The 20,345-nt window shown below is 54.7% G+C and overlaps 1 protein-coding gene across 6 annotated transcripts; it reads right to left on the bottom strand.

Moving 5' to 3' along the window:
- Positions 1-552: 552 nt before the first annotated feature.
- Positions 553-10,542, bottom strand: KLC2 (kinesin light chain 2). 6 transcript variants are annotated; one of them, XM_032414775.1, is made up of 16 exons: positions 10,454-10,542; positions 9,364-9,638; positions 6,619-6,849; positions 6,401-6,470; positions 5,573-5,795; positions 4,798-4,885; positions 4,605-4,706; positions 4,335-4,508; positions 4,129-4,228; positions 3,407-3,456; positions 3,233-3,300; positions 2,666-2,774; positions 2,406-2,564; positions 2,207-2,331; positions 1,910-1,967; positions 553-1,545 (listed from the first exon to the last, which is right to left on the bottom strand). In XM_032414775.1, exons 2-16 carry the CDS (start codon positions 9,589-9,591, stop codon positions 1,462-1,464), a joined length of 1,869 nt encoding a protein of 622 aa, XP_032270666.1. In that variant the 5' UTR covers positions 9,592-9,638; positions 10,454-10,542; the 3' UTR covers positions 553-1,461. The 6 variants fall into 6 exon arrangements, with proteins under 6 accessions (XP_032270666.1, XP_032270669.1, XP_032270667.1 ...); XM_032414778.1 differs by having other exon boundaries at positions 9,364-9,601; positions 10,454-10,474; XM_032414776.1 differs by lacking the exon at positions 10,454-10,542 and adding an exon at positions 10,306-10,447 and having other exon boundaries at positions 9,364-9,601.
- Between the last annotated feature and the right edge of the window lie 9,803 nt (positions 10,543-20,345).

The following is a 20,345-nucleotide window of genomic DNA, read 5'->3' as shown; positions in this document are numbered from 1 at the left end:
GCCGCGCATTGCCTTCTGGGACTTGTAGTTCGCTCCCTATAGCTGTACCTGGGCTTGAGGACAGCTCTCGGGGACCTGACGCGTTCCGACGATGAGAGGTCAATTTTGGGCTGGGGTTGACACATTTCACGTCTGTCTGGCAGAGGTAGTCATCCCTACCCTCGCAGTTCCCGGAGTTGTTAGCATTAGTTCATTTATTTGGGGTTCTTGGTGTGCTGGCACTCCTAACTCAGACGCAGCCCCCGGAGGGTGTCGTCACCCACATTTTATAGATGGAAAAGGTCTAGTCTCGGTAACTCGCTCAAGATCAAACAGCTTAGGAAGGGGCAGAGTTCAAAGCCCGCGGTCTCCAGAGCCTCAGAGATGAACGTTATTAGAAAAAACTCAATCTGTGAGGCCCCCAAACAAACCCGGGATAGGAGCAAAATATCTGGGCTCCAGCAGCGCGGGACCGGACGTGAGCGACACACATGCTCGCTCGCTCGCAACCTCTCCCGACCTCACCCCCCAACCCAGAGACGCTGGGGGCCCTTGGCCTCCGCCCCAAAACAAGCCCGGCTCAGATTCAAACGGTCTTTATTTCTACAGCAACATTTGAAAATAGAGAGCGACCGCCTCACCACCCCCAAATGGGGCAGCCCCTCCTGCCACAGGGGCCATCACCGCCCCTAGCGAGAAGCGGCAGGCGTGGGAAGAGGCGTGGCAGGATGGCTCGACGGGCGGTGCCCGGGGCGGGGTCAGTCCGTGCCTGGGCGGGGCCGGGCGGGAGGGGCAGTGCATAAGGCCGGGATGCTGGGCAGGGCCCGGCGGTGAGAGGATGGGCAAGGGGAGGGCTCTCCGTCCTGGGGCACGGGGCGATGGTGGGGCTCAACTCGTCCCTCAGAGGCCAGGAGGAGCGCGAGAAGGCCCGGGGAACCCTTTGGGGAGGCGCCGCCCCCGAGATGTAGAGCCTGGAAGATACCACCGCGCGGAATGGGGGTGATTAAGGCCTGGGCGGTACCACTAGAGAAGGGCAGGGTGAAGGGAGAACAGGGCAGTACCGTGGACTGAGGGGAGGGGCGCGGCCAATAACTTATTTCTCTATATACAGAAGCAACGGCCGGAGGGGCAGGAGGGCAGGAGTGCTGAAGGGACGGCAGGTGCTTAGTGTTCTTGGCTCGGAGGCCTGGGGAGGGCGGCCCACTGAGTCTCTACCTTGGAGACCCTGGCCAGTCCCTCACCTGGCCCTGAACCTAAAGAAGAGGGGGCCCTGCTGGATGGAATAAATAAGGGGTAGAGCTGGAGCGGGCAGACCCAGCCTCCAGGGCTTAGGCTGAGATGACAAGGGAGGAGGTTACCCTGAGATTGAACAGAAAAGACGGGGGTCCTTGGGAGAGACAGGTGGGGCAAGCAGCAGGCCCATGCGAAGGGCTGGGGATGGGGGCAGTGCCGGGTGGAGGCTCTGGCGCTGCCCCTTCAGGATTAGCCCACGAGGGAGCTTCGTCGGGAGAGGTCCATGGAGCTGGAGCTGAGGGTGCGGCTGTCAGAGAAGCCTGTGCCTCCAGGCTGTGGGCAGAGGGGGCAGGCGGCTCAGCTTCTCGCTGCTGCCAGGCTGTACTTCCCTGGCCAGAAGGGGCCCGATCAGCCAGAGTCCCTGAGCTGGGCCCCTGACCATGTCCTGGTGCTCTGGCACTCCCGCCCACCTCCACGCGTCACTGTGTTGGCACTGGCCACTTGCATGTCCACCCCATGCAGGAGCTTGGTTTCCCTCATTTGTCTTCCCAGTGTCCAGCCCAAAGCCAGGCCTGGTACAGAGCTGGAAAGGTTTCTAGATAAACAGACAAGCTCGGCAAGTACAGAGGACATGCAGTCTTTGGGCTCTGGGGCCTGGGCCTCACTGCCCAGTGCCCCAACACCCACCCGGCCATACCTGGACTGGCTCTTCCACACTCTTGTTGAGGAAGTTGAGGGAACTGGCCCGCTTCATCCTGAGGAGAAAGGAATGCCTGGATTTGCTGAGGGTGGAACTGGGGAGGATGTGGGAAAGGGTCAGGTTGGGGCTGGAGATGGAGGCTGATGGGAGGGGAGTATATCCGGTGGGTGGTGGAGCTTGAGAGAGATGAGGGAGTTCTCCTGGATCAGGAACTCATCTGGGGTTCGTGGGCCATGGGGTGGGTTCTTGAGAGGCTCACCCTAGGTGGAGGGCCCATCTGGGGCAGAGGCTCACCTGGGGTTAGGAGGCTCCTGGGGGCCACCACCCTGCAACTTCTTCACCAGCATCTCACTGCTACGCCTCAGGGCATCTCGGAGCTTCCCAAAGGAGCCGCTACGCCGCAAGGAGCCACTGCCGTCCTGCGGGGTGGATAAGTCTGTCTCTGCCACACTGACTACCCAGCCTCCTGGCCCACCCCAGCCCCTAGACTCACCCCGCTCCACTCAGCTGCAGGCCCTGCCTCCTCGACGTCAGACTCAGGCCGCGCCCCGGCACCCCCCGCCACGTCTCGGCTGCCCCGGCGGTCTCCCCGCCCACCGCTGCCATCTTTCAGCAGTTCCACCACCTTGGTCTGGCTTGCGGGGTCCAGGCCCTGAGGGGGTGGCAGGGCACATCAGGTGGAGCCCTGAATCCTCATGGGAACACAAGGGCCACCCAGGTCCCTGCCCACACCCCTCATGCCTGTTGCCCCACCTGCTTGCGGCTGCGGCTGGCACAGTCCTCCAGTGTATGTGCAGCTTCTAGCTTGCCCTGGCGCCGGTACAAGGCCCCCAAGCTGCGCAGGGTAGTGTTGACTGTGGGGCTGTGGACGGGACAGCAGGGCAGTCTCAAACTCCGTGTTCCCCAGGAACCAGGCCTATCCTAGCATCCGGCCCACTTTGGGCCCCGAGGAATCATCAGGCCAACCAGAATCTCTCCCCTCTTGTGTCCAGCCTTGTGATCAGCCTACTTAGACTCTCCTGTCTTGGAATCCCACCCCAGGTTCCTAGGGTTGGGGACCCGGCCCCAGAGCCCTACGTGGGATGTTGCCACCAGGACTAAAAGCTGGGAGACCCAAGGGCAAGAAAATTGGGCTGTCCCAGTGCAGAGAGCCTTTTTGGGACAGGTGGCCTGTGACCCAGGTCTTGAAAGACAAGTTGACAAAGAGATGTGTGTTCTGGGGGTGAGCATTATGGAGTGTAGAGCCTGGACTTGGCCCCCACCCAGGATGCTGGTTCCCTACTACCTTCTCTATTTCCAGCCCTGCCCTGCTGTCCTCACCTGTCTACTTTACAGGCCTTGTACCAGCTGCCATATTCTCCATAGGGGGTGCTGTCCCGGCGCTTGTCCTGGGGGAAGGAATGGTCAGGGGAGGTGGCACAAGTCCCTCCCCTCCACACATCCCTAGCCTCACCCTCCCTACCCAGACCACCCCAGCCCTGCCCATAGAGCTACCTTGCTCTCCTCCCGTTCTTCTGCGTGCATCCAGATGGGCTTGTTGTCCCCTGGGGGGAGAAAGGGGGCTGTCACCAGCCTCCCATATAGGCTTCTCCTGGTTGAAACATAGGACTGGGGTCTGGGGAGGCGGTTAGGGGTACCCAGGAAGGATCAGGGTTGGGCTTTGTTGAATGAATGAACGAATGAATGAATGCATGAAAGAGTGAACAAAAAACAGACTTGAAACAATACTGACCCTCTTCTGGAACAAGGAGATGACATGGTACAAGCCTGTGGTTGAGGGGCTTGGGATTGAAGGCTGGGGGGAGCACATCCTTAAATGCCTCAAGCCCACAGCCTGAGACACATGCTAGGCCTGAATGATAGGCCAGGCCGAGTGATCCCAGAGCAGGAAATGACTGACCACTGGGGGCCGGAAGGTGGCTTCCTAGCCGGGGAGACATTTGGGGTGGGCCCTCATGGTGAACAGGAATTGCCCAGCAGAGGAAGGGGAAAAGACTCTGGGCCCAGGGCATGGGCTATGCAAAGGGTGTATAACAGGACCAGCAGGACCCAGGAGGCTGTGTGTTGTGTGTGTGTTTTTCACACATGCACACAAGTGGCTGGCAACCAGCCAGACCCCACAAGGGCCCACCCAGCTGAAGTATTTGCCCTGGATGCTGATGGCTAGGCAGGCCTGCGCTGTGTGAGCTGGGGGCACATGGCGGTCAGAGACTCACCATTGACAGAGCCAAACTCCTTCTCATGAGCGCGGGTGAGGATCTCCTTGTACAGGGTCTCTGCATCCTGGTACTTGCCCTGCTTCAGGTAGCAGGAGGCCTGGAGGAAAGGGGCCACAGAGTGAGCAGGATGAAGGGACCTGAGCCTTTTCCTTCCTTCCTCCCCCATCCTCCTTTCCTCCCTCCCCACTCCTGGCCCAGGGTACCAGGTTGTTCTTGGTCTTGGCCACGTTGGGGTCATCAGGCCCAAGGCGTGTGGCATAGATCTCCAGGGCCCTCCTGTAGTAGTATTCTACCTCCTCAGCTTTGCCCTGGTTCTGGCACAGCAGGGCCAGATTGCTCAGCTGCTTGGCCACATCCGGATGAAACTTGCCCAGGACCTGGGATAGGAGTGGGAGCCAACGGCTGGGCTCAGGGCTGCCCTAGGCCCCTGCCTGCCAGGACCAGCCGGCCTGCCCAGCCCTGCCTGCTCCCACCTTCTCCCGGATTTCCAGCGCCCGCTTGCACAGTGGCTCGGCCTCTTTGTACTTGCCCCGCTTGCCATACAGAACTGCCAGGTTGTTTAGTGTTGCGGCCACCTGGGGGGTAGGAGAATGGAGGCTCAATGACCTGGGGCCCTGCCCAGGACAGGGCAGAAGCAGACCCCACCTCCCATCCACTCTCACTCACAGCCGGGTGGTCTTTGCCCAGTGTCTTTTCACGGATGGCCAGGGCATCGTTGAGCAGGTGGGCAGCCTCTTTGTACTTGTTCTGGTCCCTGGGTGCAGGGAGAAGCATGGTGAGGGGTGTCCTCTAGCCCAAGGCCCTCCCCCTACTGGTCCCAGATACCTGTGGTCACTCCTCTGGTATTTACTGATGAGTGGACATGATTATGACCCAGAGCTTGGGAAGACCTGGTCAGCCCCTGCCCTCCAGGAGCTTGGGGTGACTTTGAACATTCACTCACAACTCACCAGGGCATTGAGTGCTGGGGGATGAGCCGGACTCCCCAGGATTCTACCCCCACTTCCTCATGCTCATGCTCATACTGTTCTTTCTGCCAAGGAAAACTTTTGCAAGCCTCTCATGTTCTGGGGAACTCATCTTTCACCAAAGACCCTTCTTAAGCCTTAACGACTGAGCCACCCAGACGCCCCCCCCTTCTTAAGCCTTAATGATCAGAGAAGCTGTGCTGCTTCCCTTCGAGTCCTCATGTGCTGTCCCCATTCGTAGTTATGCCCAAGCCTTTCTCCTCCAATAGACTAAGCCTGGGGGGAGGCCCAGGTACCCTGTTGGCTCAGCCCTCTCTGGGCATAATCTCCTTCTCTTTGCTGCCCAACTGCCCGGTAGAGATGAGCTGCCCAGTCCTGGCCCACAGCAGGGACTGAGGGTTTGTGACCCAGGGCTGGAGGCTTCAGGAAGTGTGCAGACTCCCATGGATGACTGTGGCCAGAGGCACCCTCACCGATAGACCAAAGCCAGGATGTTCAGCATGGTGGCAACATCAGGGTGGTCGTGGCCTGAGGTCTTCTCCAGGTCCTCAAGTGCCTGCTTGCAGAGTGGCACGGCCACCTCGTAGCGGCCCTGGGAGGCGTACTGAATCACTAGGTTGTGCAGGGTGCGGAGCCGTGCTGGGATTTCATAGCCCCCGTGCTGGGCAGCCACATCCCCTCCTCCAGGGCTGGGGGCTGCAAGGACAAGGGCAGATCAGATGTACCAACTGCCCATACCATAGCGATGCCTTTGACCTACCTGACATGTGGCCCTGGGCAAGTCACTAGCTATTCTGCCTGTTTCCCCATCTGTAGTGGGTAGAATCCCAGCCCCAATACCTCACGCTGTGTGTTGTAGGGCAAGCCACCTAACCTCCGAGCCAGTTTCCCATCTGCAGAAAGAGGCTCTGATATGTGTGCTCAATGCTATTAGCAAGGCAAGCACTGGCCTAGGGCTCAGTCCTGTGCATGCATCCTCCATAACCTTCAGAGAAGGCTCAGAGACGGAAGGAAACCAGTGGTCCCAGAATGACTAGTGGCAGAGCAGGACTTGAACCCAGGTCAGGCTGCTCCAAAGCTCTGAACTGTGATACCTGTTTCTCAGAACTTAGTGGGAGAGAAGCAACATGTGAAACCTGCCTTTTAAACTCCAACATGCTGGGATGTGATGATCAGAAATGAGGCAGGAAAGAACATGGTGGCCTTTTGGTCACCGTTTCTGGTGACCTCTGGGTCCCAAGGACAAGGAGTTTACACAGCCCTCCCCTCCCCCACCCCCAGAACCAGCTCCCCCTCTGCACCTGGGCTCTGCTCCTCCTCGTTGGGGAACAGGTCATCCAGAGAGTCTTTGGGGACGTCCCCCTTCTCCTCCTGGGAAGGACAGAATGAGTGTCAGGGAAGGAGGGGCGTGGTAGCCCAAGTGTCAGTGGCTGGGTCTGAGCCGAGTCGGCTCCATGTCCCTCCCTGCTCCCAGGCCCGCCTGCCCGATGGCCTTGCAGTGGCCGTGGTAGGGGCTCACACTGGGGGATGTGTCCTCATCCAGCTTCCGGATCTGGCTCATGAACAGCAAGTGCTGCTTCTCCTCCTCGAGCTGGGCCACGGCCTGCTCGCTGCGCTGCAGCTTCTGCTGCGTCCCCGCCAGCTCCTCTCGCAGCCACTGGTTCTCCTGCACCAGGCGCCGCACCTGAGCCCGCAGCTTCTGCTTTTCCGACTCCACGGCCCCCAGGTGGCTCGACAGCGCCAGGATCACCTATGGTGCCAGCCAGGATGGATGAGGGTTAGAATCTCGTCCACCCCCCAGCCTGGGCCTCCTGGGGTGTCGGGGCCTGGCCCTGCCTATGAGGACCTACAGGGCTGAGGGCCACCAAGTTCTCCTCTCAAAGGAGTTCCCCCCGCCAAGGCCCCAAACAGTCCTGGACTAGGCCTGAACCTAGGAGGTTTGGGAACCCCAGCTCCTTCCTTCCAGGGTCAGGAGCCCTGGGTTCCTAGGCTGGCTCTACTGGACTCTGAGAAAGCCAATCCCCTCTCCTGGACCTCTACCTAGTCCTCTGCATTAAAAACCCCAATTCCCACCTCATTGAGTTATCACGGAGAGGGCTAGCTGGGGTCCTACGCTTTCCCTGAGCTAGCCATTCTCTTCCTTTGTCTTTCCTGGGGGTTGTACCTAAGCCCTGCTGCCACAGCCACTATCCCATTGCCCCCTGCCCCAGGGCTAGCAATTTCCTAAGAATCCTGAGAAATGGCTGAAGGGCCACGGAAAGACCCCATCCTGATTTCTGCCAAGGTGAGCCCTTGGCCTCGTGCAGCTCCTAGAGAGGAGAGGTGTACGAGTCCCAAGCCCCCAGATGGTCTGGGAACCACAAGGGAAGGGGACTCAAAGGCCTCAGCTTCAGCCCCTCCCCCTCTCTCCAACCTCTAGGACTCTTCCTGAGCCTTTAGGCTCTTCCTACCTTGGAGCCTGGCATAGGCTCTACTCTTTCTCTACCCTTCACAGCCAGGGTCATTCCTGCAGCCGAAGGAAAGGAGGGCACGTTCCCTCCATGCCATCCTCTTGCCCATCTGTGTCGGTGTCTGTACACACTAGGAGGGGGACCCCTGTGTGTTTATCTCTGTACCTGGCAGCCAACTGGCCAAGGAGGGAACAACCAGCACACTGCACTGCCAGAGGGCCAAGCAGTCTGGGACCCTGCATTTTCTAGTTGACTAGCAAATGCGTAAGTGACAGGTGTTTCCACAACCACCAGCTTTTTAAAAAATTCCCTAAACAGCCTGGAAGTATATATAGCAGATGGTGTGAGCCCTACTTTAAAGACAAGGAAACCAAGATGATACCACCTGCCCAAGATTTATGGAGCCAGAAGGCATCTCAGCCAAGATTTGAAGGGGCCAAGACTCTACCCTGGAGAAAGTGTGTACTCCTTGTACACCCCAGTGCTTCCTCAGTATCTCCATCTGCATATCGTCCTGGCAGCCCCAACGTAAAAGAGGACCAAAACAGAGCTCCTGATCATCCAGGCTCTCTTGTCTCCTTCACTTGCTCCAGCCACAATCTGGGAGTTACTCTGCCCTCCTCTCTCTCCCTTACTCCACCTCCAGGTCCTGCTGGACCCACCTCCAGAACATCTAGAACTGGGCCCTTCTCTCCTCCCTCCTGGCCACCTCTGTAGTCCAAGCTACAATTTTTCACTTGAATTCCAGCAGTGGCTTGCTAACTACCTGCTACCTGCTTCCACCCTTGACTCGCTATGTATGGTTCATTCTCCACACCTCAGCCAAAGGGAGTTTTTATTTATTTTTTTTAAGACTCTTTTTTTAAAGTAATCTCTACACCCAACATGGGTCTCGAACTCACAACCCCGAGATCAAGAGTCACATGTTTTACTGAGTCAGCCAGGCGCCCCCCAAAGGGAGCTTTTAAAATCTAAGGCAGACTATCTTTTGACTACTGAAGCCCTCCAAAGGCTTCCTGCTTTTCTGAGAATACAACCCAAGCTAATAAGGTGCAGCATGATCTGGCCCCCACCTTCTCCACAGGCCTCTTCTGTCCCTCTCCTTCCCCAGGAAGCTCTGGTTAGACAGGTCTTCTCTCATTTCTCCCACCACAACAAGATCTTTGCTATCTCAGGACCTTTGCACATGTAACCTCTCGCCTCCCTCCCTTTTCTGGAGGCCGGTTCATTCCTTCCTTCAGGTCTTGGTTTAAATGTCACTTCCTCAGAAGTCTTGCCTGACCAATAAATAAGACCTCCTGCTATAAGCTATCACAAGATCTTGTTCTTCTCTTTGTAGAACTTATCACGATATGTGACAAATGTGTGTTTCTGACTCTCTCCCCAGTGGACTAGGGCAGAGATGTTGTCTCTCTTGTTGGACCTGTATCTCTGGCACATAACAGATTGCCTGGTACAGAGTAGGCACTTCATAACTTACCTGTGAAGGAATGAATGAGAGAATGAATTGGGGGGGGCGGTTCTTAAGGATTTCTTTTTGTTCTCCTATGCCATTCAGTCTCTGCTACCCATCAGAGAAGCCAGGAACAGGGTTCTGTGTGGGGGCTAAAGGATGATCAGGCTCTCTTGAGGCAAGGCACAGCTGGGGTTTCCAAAGCCCATTCATTTTTCAACAGATATTTACTAAGGTCTTACCATGCGCTCCAGGGGCCACATGGTTCCCCGCCCAGATTCTGTTCCTACATTGCCAGGATTCCTCTGGAAGGCTCCATCCCTCCCGTGACCTCCCACCTCAGCATCCCAGACCAGCCTACCTGGGCCTCCCCCAGACCCAGCTCGATGGCTTCCAGGGAGCGACGCAGGAGGACACATCGCTCCTGTGAGCCGGGCTCCGCCTCGCCAGCTTCATGAGCTACCAAGGGAGCGAGAAGGGCACGATGCTCCCCGCGCAGGGTCTCCAGGCCTTGGATGACGGCCTTGGTGCCCAGCACGATCTCATCCTGGCTCAGCTTCTCCTCCCGCGGAAGCACCATCGTAGCCATGGCGTGCCGCCTGTGGAGGCGAGGGGGCGGGCAGGCGGGTGCCGGGCCTGGGGCCACACCGCCGTCCGCCCCGGGTTAGGTAAACACCTCGGGTCCCCGGACGCCTGGGCCCCCGGGGTGCCCGGGTCCCCCAGCCGGCAACCCGTACCGTGCCCGCGCTCGGCCTACAGGGGGCGCGCCCAAGCTCGTCTCGGCCCGGGAGACGCAATGCGGTGAGGCCGGTGAGGCTGGACCCGGATTCGGCCCAGACCACCGGCTCAGGCCGGCTGAGGCGGCTCAGTCTCGGGACTTCCCCGGGGACTCCCCTAGCCAGGACAGGGAGCGCTGGAGGACGGTCCTATAGGGATCGTGGAGGCTCACTCGCGTGCGGGAGACCCCGACCCCTCTAGATCAGCCCCAACCCCTCGGGCAGCCCTTTCCCCAACAGGCAGGCCGAGTCAGAGCCCCTTGGGAGACCCTTCCCCTACAGGAGCTTGAGATCTCGGCTTCTTCGTCCCCCCAACTAGGCCGCGCCCACAATGACCCCTCCCCATAGGCCGGCGCGACGCCCCGGGGACCCCTCCCCTGAAAAGGCCTCGCTCCCGCCCCCGACTACCCAGGACCGCGCCCCCTCCCAGCAGGCCGGCCTTGTTCTCCCACAGCCTGCGCCCACGACGACCCCTCCCCTAGGCCAACCCAGAGGCCCCTCTCCCGGCCTGATCGGCTCGCGCGGACCTACGCCTCCCGCTCGGACCCGGCTGCTGCTCAGGTTCCGGCTCCCGCCCCGATTCACCCGGACCCGCAGCAGTGAGCGGGTCCCGCCGCCTCCATCCCGCCGGCCTTCCCAGCAGTCCCCGCGTCGCCTTAAAGGTGAAGCCTCTACCTCGGCGGCGTCGGAGGGGGCGAAACACGCTCTTCTCTTCCCGCAGGCTGCCTTAAAGGAGCGCGCAGGCGGGGCCCGCTCAAGGCTGGGAAGGGGGGACTGGGGCGGGGCCATCCGATGTGGAGGGCGGGGTCATTTAGGGGGCGGGCACCGAGGGGCGGGGCATGGGCTCCCCCGAGGCACCGGTTCCCAAAGGCCACCACCCATGCCCCTGAGGCCTCGGATTCCTCGACTGTACACCGCCCCGAGGCCGCAGAGGTGTGCAGAGGCTCGGGAGATCCTAATCCTGAATGCACCCAGTGCCACGGCCAGAGAGGACAGCGGGAGAAACCGAAGCGCAGGAAGGCCTGGCCTCCTCCGAGTCCAGAGCGAGACTTTTGACATTTATTGACGTTTATCGAGGTAGTTGCCCCTTCCTGACCGTTTACTGTGTGTCGGGCGCTTTGATGCTTTAAGTGCATGTACTCTTTTAATGCCCACAAAGACCCAATGAAGCGAGCACTGCTATTATGCGCGTCTCCCAGACCTGATCCCAGGCTCATTTGTCTCTAGAGACTAGTTATGCCCCTCACCCAAATCAGAACTGTTTGTGTCCCTGTGGGATTCGCAGTATCTTAGGGCTGCTTCCTGGGGGAAGGGCTTCTTGGCCCTAAGGGAGAAAAAGTTGACAAAGGGCAGCTGGGCATCTGCTGAAACAGAGACTCGTGCCCCTGTGGGTGAACACCACAAGTGCTGTTTGTTGACCAGTTGCCCAAGGCAAAGTGATTCAGGGCTCAGAATAAATGTCACCTCCTCAGAGAGCCTTCTTTGATCCCTGACTTCCCATAGAGCCCCCTCCTACACCTATTTCTCTCTGTAGCACTTATGCCTTCTAATAGTTTTCTTGTTGGTGGAAACTACGAATGATTTAAGTTGGTTTTCTATCTCCTCCCTAGAATGCAGGCCAAGACCTGCCTGTCATGTTCACTCCCACAGTAGCCCCTGGCCAGCCACACAGAAGCACTTAGTAAATGTTTTGTTTTGTTTTTAAAGTGTGGAAGGGTACACCTGTTGGCCTTGCCAGATCCCTTCCAGGCCTAGGTTTTGGTCTGATGCTCTGCAGCTCTGGATTGGTGCCCCCACTGCCCCTAGGTTAATGTCACTAGTGGGTGACAGCAGGATAACCCCGAGGTACAAAACCTGCATAACGAAGCCTGGCACTGGTCCTCGAGGATCTGGGGTGTTCCTCATGAATCAGGGTGGGTTCAGACCCAGAGTCCACCAGGTTCAGTGTCCTGGTGGATGCAAGAATCTCCCTGGTATCATCTCTGACGGAGGGAGGTCCTACATCCCTAGGTCAAGTATGTCCTATGACAAGGAGCTCACTACATTCGGCTGTGAGACTGATCTAAAGGTTAGAAAGTTTTTCCCTAGCTCAGAAGTACCTTTCTGCAGGTGCTCACGGACACCAAACTGAAGTTCTGTCATCAGGAAGAAGTCTCTTCTCTTTTGCCAGTGGAGATATGTGAAGACCTCCATGGTTCTCCACCCAGTCTTCTCCTTGCCTGGACTGACAAACCCTATCCCTTTGCCCTGCTCCAGTTTCCTGACCCTTCTCCACTTCAATTTCTTTTTTCGGGGTGTATTTTAGGTTCAATCCAGATACTGCTCAGAATGTGGTGCTCAGTCCAGGGCTCAGAAGTCCAGACAGGGAGTGAACTTCACAGATCACAGAGGGATAGTCCCCACTTAATGAGAGTGCCACCTGTCCACCATGAAGTTGCAGGTCAGGCTAATTTTGACAGCCACCACACTGTGTCTGCTCAGGGTAAGCTTGTCAGCTAAAACCCTAGATTGTGTGCATCCCAGTTATATCCAGCCAGGTTCTTCCAGATCCTGTGCTTCTGCCGATTATTTTTTCCCCAGTGATTTTTAAAGGTAGCTAATATAGTTCTACAATGCAAAATTCAAAAGGCACCTACAAGTCACAATGACCTATACTTCTTTCTCTCTGATGGCTGTCCTTAGCCCTTCAGTTCTTCTCCCCTGGATCTCCTACTGTTACCAGTTTCCTGTGTTCATCCGTTAGGTTGTGTCCCTTAGTGCAGAACTCGGATTTGTCCTTGTCAGTCTTCCTCCAGGGCCCTGCAGGTTAGAGTCTTTTGTGTTTGGGGTCTGTCTTCCTTTAGCCCTCACATTGGCCTTTTCTCCCAGAGGAGTGCTGGCTGTGGTGTGATAATCCAACCTTCTATCCAGGGAAACTCCATCAGATCATGACAGCATTCCCAACTCGACAGCAAGTTCTTAGAGAGGAAATGGAATCTGGAGCTCAGGGCCCCTTTGTCATTCTTATTGAGACTCAGTTTTGGAATCTCTTGTGAAAGGGACTTCATCAGAAGGCTCTTCTAGAGATTGGGATTCTCGGTGATGCAAGGGTGGGTCCTGGGTATCTCTTATTATTTTAAAACTTCAGTGGTGCCCCCTGCTTTGCATCTTGGGTTGAAAGCCACTGCTTAAATGTTTTTGTTCTACAGGTAAGGAAACTGAAGCCCAGAGAGGGGAAGGCAGCTGCACGTGCAGAGAGAGCCTGCTGTTGTGGGGGAGCTCAGGCTCCCAGTGACCACCATGTCCTTCTCTAATCTACAGTCCAGGTGTGTAAGGGAGACTGACCACGTAGAGTAGAGGTCGAGAGAACTGAGGTCAGATTGCCTTGTTCACACCCACATGGAAGCACAGCTGTACACACCCTCAACACAGCCTCCTGCAGGCCACCCGGAGGCACTGAATGGACACCTGTCTGCCACACGCACGTGGAGTGTGCCTGTGTTTATAGGCCCATGTAGGAGCATACCACACATACCCAAGCACAAACACACATCCACAACCCGTGCTTTTTTCCCTTGTGCTTTCTCTCCGTCTAATAAAGGAGCACATTCCTTTTATCCTCTTTTTCCAGGTAAATGGAAAGAACATTTTTCAGTCTCCCTTTATGACTTCTGCTGGATTCTTGCTCTGGCTCTTCTGCTCTCTGCAGGATTCGGTGCTTTGTGATTCTCTTTAGGCATCTGGCCCTGCTCCTCCCTGTGTGCTGGGGGGGGGGGGGGGGGGGGGTGGGGTCTGCCCTGCCGGGTTCTCAGGCTCTTATCTTGCTTTCAGTGCTTAATCTTGCATGTGTCCAACCTTTTCAGCCACTTGGCTTTTTATCTTGTCCCTGAGGATTCTACTGTGCATCTCCCAGGGGAAGAGACTGTTACTTCATCCCGCTCTGTTCTGCATTTCCCCCGCAGCTTCTGGTCTCATGCCAGGCTGCTGATGGGTGCTCTGTTAATGGAGAAAAAAGGGAGGAGTCTATGCCCAGTGGTGATTCAGCTCCTTATGCCATTTTCCGCAGAGCTTATCAGCTTGCCCCCACCTGTCCCATGCCTGGGGAAGTTGTTCTTGCTACTTTTAATGTTTTCTCCCTGAAAATCACTCCCACTGCTCCCACCCCTTCCCCTTGGAGCCTCAGAAGCACCCATCCCATTGAAATCTGCTTTCTTTCTTTCTTTCTTTCTTTTTTAAATATTTTATTTATTTGTCAGACAGAGAGTGCAAACAGGGGGAGCAGAAGGCAGAGGGAGAAGCAGGCTCCCCACTGAGCAGGGAGCCCGATGCGGGACTCCATCTCAGGACCCTGAGATCATGACCTGAGCCGAAGGCAGATGCTTAACCGACTGAGGCACCCAAGCGCCCCTGAAATCTGCTTTCTTAAATTATTCTTTTTCCTTTGGCTGCGTCACTACTTTTCTTCGAAGTGTTTGGCGGGCACTTTTGCCAAGCATATCATCCACCTTGAAATGTCAGCAGGTTCTCCCTTAAGTGCTCAAGATTGGAGGCTCCTTAAAGATCATGTCTCCTCCACGTGACGAGCAGCTCATTGCTTCCTGAGGGACCTGTTCCACCGTGAACACCCCTGGTTGTCAGTTCTTTCTGCCACTGAGTCAAGAATCAAGGCTGTTTAGAGCTCCCCTGAGAGGCTCCTGGTTCCTATCCTGGTAGCCACTTGGCAAATCTGTACCCTCTCTTCCTTGTGACCTCCCAGCCAGACTAGAAGTGTCCTCACCCTGCTCAGTGAGAGGGCATACAGACTTTGGGGTCATACTCAGCTAGGTTCAATGCCGTGTTTCTCCCTCTGCCAGTTGTGGGACTTTAGGCATGCTCTGTAACTTCATCTGTTTCCTCATTTGTAAAATAAAGTTCCTAATACTTACCTCTTTGGGTCCTTGAGGAAACAGAATAAAACAGCAGAGTTAAGATCTTAACATTAGGCCTTGTACGTAACAGTAACTGTTACTAGTAGTTACTTAGGATTATTATCACCACCAAGCTTAACTGTTTGATCGACCCTGTGCTAGTGAATGGAGAGTGGGGAGAAAGTATGTGAAATATTGGGCGGTCTCTTAAGGTGTTGTTGGAAGGAAAACACATTCAGGATGAAAGCGAGCAATAAAAGAGGCAGCAAATGGAAAGGCATGTCTGAATACAAGTGCTAAGCTGTTTGGTGCTGGCAACAGATGCTCTATATGGTCAGGATGAAGAGAGCTCAGCCCAGCCAGCGTTGTTCTCACCTTCTCCCTCCCGTCAGTTCTCCTGCATGTTAAGGAAACCCCAATCTCCATCCAACCCAGATCACTTCCCTGAGCTCCATCCAGACCTATTTTTCAACTCCAATTGGACACTAACCTCTGAGCAGCACATACCACTGTTGCCCTAAACTCACCATCTCCTGCCCAAATCTCCTCCAGGGATGTCCCACCATCTGCCCGTTCACCTAGAGCAGACAGCCTGTCCCTATCTTTGGCTCTTTCTCTTTTGACCCTATTTCCTCACCAGCCACCTAAACCTATTGCTTACCTCTTAAATTGAACTAAAGTTTCCATTTTCTTGCACCTCTCCTCACTTTACCATAGTCTATGTCTCTGTCACTTCTTTTCTAAATTGCTGCAACACCCTTCAAGCTCTTCTGGTCTTCAGCCTTATTTCCTCCAATCTGTTGTCACAAAGTGATCTTGATGAATTCCTTCATCTGACTTTTCTGCCTAAAACCCTATCCTGGCTCTCCACTGATCTCAGGGTAAAGTGCACAGCCCTCACCCAGGCACAGAGTGAGGATAACCACGGCTGTAGGGCTCCTCAGTGCCCTGGCTGCCTCCTTTCTCTTCTGCCCTATCACTCACCATGCCCAATGCTTTGCAGTCATGTTAAACCACCTGAGGGTTTCGAAACAAGCCAAACTCTCTCTTATCTCCTGTTTTTGCTATTTCCTGTGTCCAGAACATCTTTCAGATGCTGCTCAGGTGTCGTCTCCTTTGTGACATCTTCTTGGATACCCCTTCCCCAGGCTGGATTAGATGTCCCTCTGGCATGCTCCTGTGCAACGTGTCATGCTCTGTGGCGACCATCTATTTGTCCACCTCCCCTGCTCGCCTCAGAGTTCCCGTATCGGTAAGAACCCAACCCTGTTTTCACATGTACCATGTTAGGACCTTAATACATGTAGGATGTGTGGATGACTGGGAATTTGGGATCTGAGTGGGGCCTTGAGAGATGGTCTGGAGTCAGATGACCTGGGTTAGAAATCTGGTTCCCTCTCAACCAATCTGTGTGCCTTGGACAAGTGACTTAACCCCTCACTCATCCTTTTAGCTAGCCTTTTAGTATTTGCCATCAGCCAGAGCGATGGGTGCTGGAGATGCAGCCTGAGTCCCTGCCCACCTGGAGCTCTCATTCTAATGTGGTACAAAGACATTTATTGCAGGTGACATTGAATGCCATGACTACAGAAAGGGCTCAGGTAGAGACTAACAACTGCGCTTTGGGGCAGGGCTGTTGGGAAAGCCTCTCTGAGAAGGTGAGGTAGGCTGCATCCTAAAGGCAAAGGAAGTAGCTCTGTGGGGGCGGGGAGAGCATTTAAGTTGGGAAGAACCACAAGTCTGGGCCTGGTACAGGGAAGAAGAGTGTGATTACTGCAGGATCAGTTGTGGCTCAAGGTGAAGGGCGCGGGGGAAGAAAGCAGCTAGAAGTGAAGTGAGGGGTAGTGGGGCCAGACGTGCAGGCCTGATGGGCCATGGGGTGGGCGGCTGGAGGTAGCCGCTGAAGGGCTCTAGCAAGGGAGTGAGGCACTCTGGCTTATGTTTGGGAACAGTGTCTGAGAGGTGGAATGGACAGGAGTCACTGTTGTGACACAGGACAACTCGGTGGCTTCTGCCTTGAGTAATAGGATGGACGCTGTGCCATTATCAAAACTGGGGAGGATCGAGGGAAATCAAGAGTTCTGTTTGAGCCATGCTGGGTTTGAGAGGTCTGTGAGTATTCAAGTCATGTAAATGTTTAGAAATGAGAGTTTACAGGCGCCTGGGTGGCTCAGTCGGTTAAGCGTCTGCCTTTGGCTCAGGTCTTGATCCCGGGGTCCTGGGATTGAGTCCTACATCAGGCTCCTTGCTCAGCGGGGAGCCTGCTTCTCTCTCTGCCTGCCGCTCCCCCTGCTTGTGCTCTCTCTCTCTCTGACAAATAAATAAATAAAATATTTTTTAAAAATGAGAGTTTAGATTTAGGACAGGGATGGGGTTGGGAACGGGGGAGCTCTCTGACCTTGGGCTTCCTCCTTGGTAAAAAAGAAGTATCAGCTGAATTGATTTCCTGGGGCTGCTTGAAGGAGTCTGTGGTATAAACCACATGAAGCTATAGCAGCAGCCTGGCTAAAAGAAAATGCTCGTAGATGGTGTTGAGAGAGTCATCCATGCCACAGTCCCTGGACACAGCAGTGGGTGATGAGGGAAGGAGTTTAAAACATGGATCTGAAGTCTGCTGTCTAGAATCTAAATAATGCATATAGAGGAAAATCTTTTATCTAGGCTGTGCTTAGTGGCTTCCTGCCTAAGAGCACAGTAGGGAAGGGGGTGTGAATTTATTAGTCAACACTACCTCAGCCAGGTGATCAAGGTTCACAAATCATGCTGAAGGCAGGTACCCTTGCTAGGATGTGCTGGCAAATTCTAGCCAAGGGGCATTCTACAAAATACCTGACCAGTACACCTCAAAACTGTCAAGGTTATCAAAAATAGGGTAAGTCTGAGAAAATGTCATAGCCCAAAGTATTAAATGTAGTGTGGTATCCTGGATGGGATTCTGGAATGCATAAAAGACTTTAGGGAGGGGCACCTGGATGGCTCAGTCGGTTAAGCGTCTGCCTTCAGCTCAGGTCATGATCCCAGCGTCCTGGGATCGAGTCCCACATAGGGCTCCCTGCTCAGCGGGGAGTCTGCTTCTCCCTCTTCCTCTGCAGCTTCCCCTGCTTGTGCTCTCTTCTCTCACTTTTTCTCTCAAATAAATAAAAATCTTAAACAAACAAAAAAGACTTTAGGGAAAAACTAAGGAATCGGAGTTAAATATGGACTTTAGTTGATAATAATGTATCAATGTTGTTCATTAGTTATTATAAATGTGCCATACTAATGTAACATGTTAACAATAGAAGAAAATGGGGGGGTGGTATACAGCAACTCTTTGTTCCATCTTTGCAACTTTTTTTTTTTTTAAAGATTTTATTTATTTATTTGACAGAGAGAGACACAGCTAGAGAGGGAACACAAGCAGGGGGAGTGGGAGAGGGAGAAGCAGGCTTCCCGCAGAGCAGGGAGCCCGATGCGGGGCTCGATCCCAGGACCCTGGGATCATGACCTGAGCCAAAGGCAGATGCCTAACGACTGAGCCACCCAGGCGCCCCCATCTTTGCAACTTTTCTGCAAATCTAAAACTATTCTAAAATACATGTTTGTTTAAATTAACAATAAAACAATCTGGAGTTGGTATACAAGTTAGACAGAAGTTCTTCCACCTTCTGCACCAAAATGCTACTCTTGGCCTTTAGAGAATGTTTAAGGCAGCCCCATGGGCAGTTCTGCTCTGGCGCAGCCTTGACCCTCAGTGACAGGGCAAGCTGTCTCAACATGTAAATCTGAGTTGCCTCATGTTTGGAATTCTGGAAACCATTCCTATCAAACCCTTTCCCTCTTCTTTGGAGTCTGTCTTCTTACTCCAGGGCCTATAGGAACACTCAGGTATCTTTTGGGCTGAGGCATTAAAGTGCCTGAGTAGTGCACCTGGACTGGGGACTCCACTGCAGCAGTACAAGGCCTCTTCCTTCATTCTGTCGACAGATACTCACTGTGTACCTAGGACGAGCCAAGAAGGATCCTGGGTACCAAGGATAGAGCAGATAAAAAAAAATTCCCATTTTCTTGGAGCTTACATTCCAGTGGGGAGAGAGAAACAAATGGATATGAGTGCCAAGGAGTGAGAAGTGCTAATAAGGAAAACTAAAGAAGGGGGAGAGAAAAGGGAGGTGCTATTTGAGACAGGTAGAACAGGGAAAGCTTCTCTTAGGTGACCTTTAAGCCAAGACTTCAATGGGGGAGCAAGCCACAAGGACCTCGAGGCAGGGCCAGGATGGGCAGGGGGACAGCTTGTGCAAAGACCCTGAGGCAGAGCGTGCCTGGTGTGTCTGAGGAATGCAGAGGCCAGTGGGCGAGGGGCAGAGTGAGAGGAGAGATCAAACTGCCCTCAGGAGGTCAGATCACCTAGGCCTTGTGAGTTATGATGAGGGTTTTGAACCGATTATATTCCTAGTGGGATGGGAAGCCATTGGACAGTTTAAATTGGTAATTGACCACGATCTGATTAACATTTTAAAAAGCTCTCTCTGGCTATTGTGTGGAGAACAGACTCCAGGCAGAGAGGTGGAAGCATAATTAAGAGGCTATTAGAACATCCAGACAAGAGGTAACAGCAGCAGTGAAAGGGGTGGGGCGCTGCTGGGTTCTCCATCTGTCTTGGGAAAGCCGGCGGACTGGATGGGGGGTATGAGGGACAGAGGAGTGGGTGGTGCCAAAGGTTTGGCCTCAGCACCTGAAGAATGGAGGGAGAAGTCTGTGCGCAGGGGAGCATTTCACACTACAGGGCTGAGTGTGGGGAGAGAGAAGGCCAGAGGCTGGAGCCCTGTGTTTTCCAGTGTTCCAAGGCTGGGAAGCTGAAGGTACAGTAAGGGAGGCCAAGAAAGGGCAGTCAGAGGAGTGGAAGGAGAGCAGAGTGCTGTGCACAGGTCAAGTGGAGGTCAAACAAGAAAACTGACCCTTGGATGTGGCACCTCAGGTCACTGGTGACCTTGGTAAGGGAACTTCTGATGGGGCTGTTGAGGAAAAAGCCTGAAGGAGCGGAAGTGGAGGCAGGAAACATGAACAACTCTAGAAGCATTTCACTTTCCAGGGAGCAGAGACGTGGCAGTCAGAGGGGATCTAGAAGCAGGGGATTTGTTTTTGACATGAGAGCTATTACTGCCTGTTGGCATGCAGACGGGAAAGACCTGGTAGAGATGATGGCAGGAGAGAGGGGGCAACTGCAAGAGCGAAGCCCCAGAGCTGGGAAGAGGGGAGGCCCTGGATGTGGAGTCAGATAGAGCAGGCTGGGAGCTTGTGCCTCTTCCTGCCCCTCATCTTCCCCTCATCTGCTCCGTCTTCTCATTTCTGAGCTGGACCCGAGTCTACTTGTCCCCAACACCCCTCCAGCTGGGGACTTCCACCACTCCCGGGTCTCCCCAGCCCCTGCACTGCCTGAGCCCTCTCCCTCTGCCTCCTGCCCCCAGGCCTCTCATGGAGCTTCCACTCTGCCCCGAGGTAACACTCACATCCTCTCTAGCTCATCTTAAACACAGTTTGACTTCTGGCGTTTCCTCTCCCCAACCAGACTGTACACCTTGTTCGGTAAGTAACGCACAGATTGCATTTCTGGGACACTCTCACAGACCTCACTGGACTTTTCCCCTTGGGAGACAGGCATTATTTCCATGTTCCAGGCTCAGAGAGTTTGGTGTAGGGCC

Source organism: Phoca vitulina, unplaced genomic scaffold, assembly GCF_004348235.1.
Source record: "Phoca vitulina isolate PV1807 unplaced genomic scaffold, GSC_HSeal_1.0 scaffold16, whole genome shotgun sequence".
Lineage (NCBI taxonomy): Eukaryota > Metazoa > Chordata > Mammalia > Carnivora > Phocidae > Phoca > Phoca vitulina.
Note: the sequence above shows the minus strand (reverse complement) of the source record. Positions and strands in the feature narration are given on the sequence as shown.

Bases quoted from the DNA above. Each gene is read 5' to 3' on its own strand.
- KLC2 (XM_032414775.1), bottom strand. From the start codon at position 9,591: ATGGCTACGATGGTGCTTCCGCGGGAGGAGAAGCTGAGCCAGGATGAG. The intron at 6,850-9,363 runs GTAGGCTGGTCT...CTGGCACCATAG, and splicing joins TGGGTCTGGGGGAGGCCCAG to GTGATCCTGGCGCTGTCGAG. The intron at 6,471-6,618 runs GTGAGCCCCTAC...TGTCCTTCCCAG, and splicing joins ATGAGGACACATCCCCCAGT to GAGGAGAAGGGGGACGTCCC.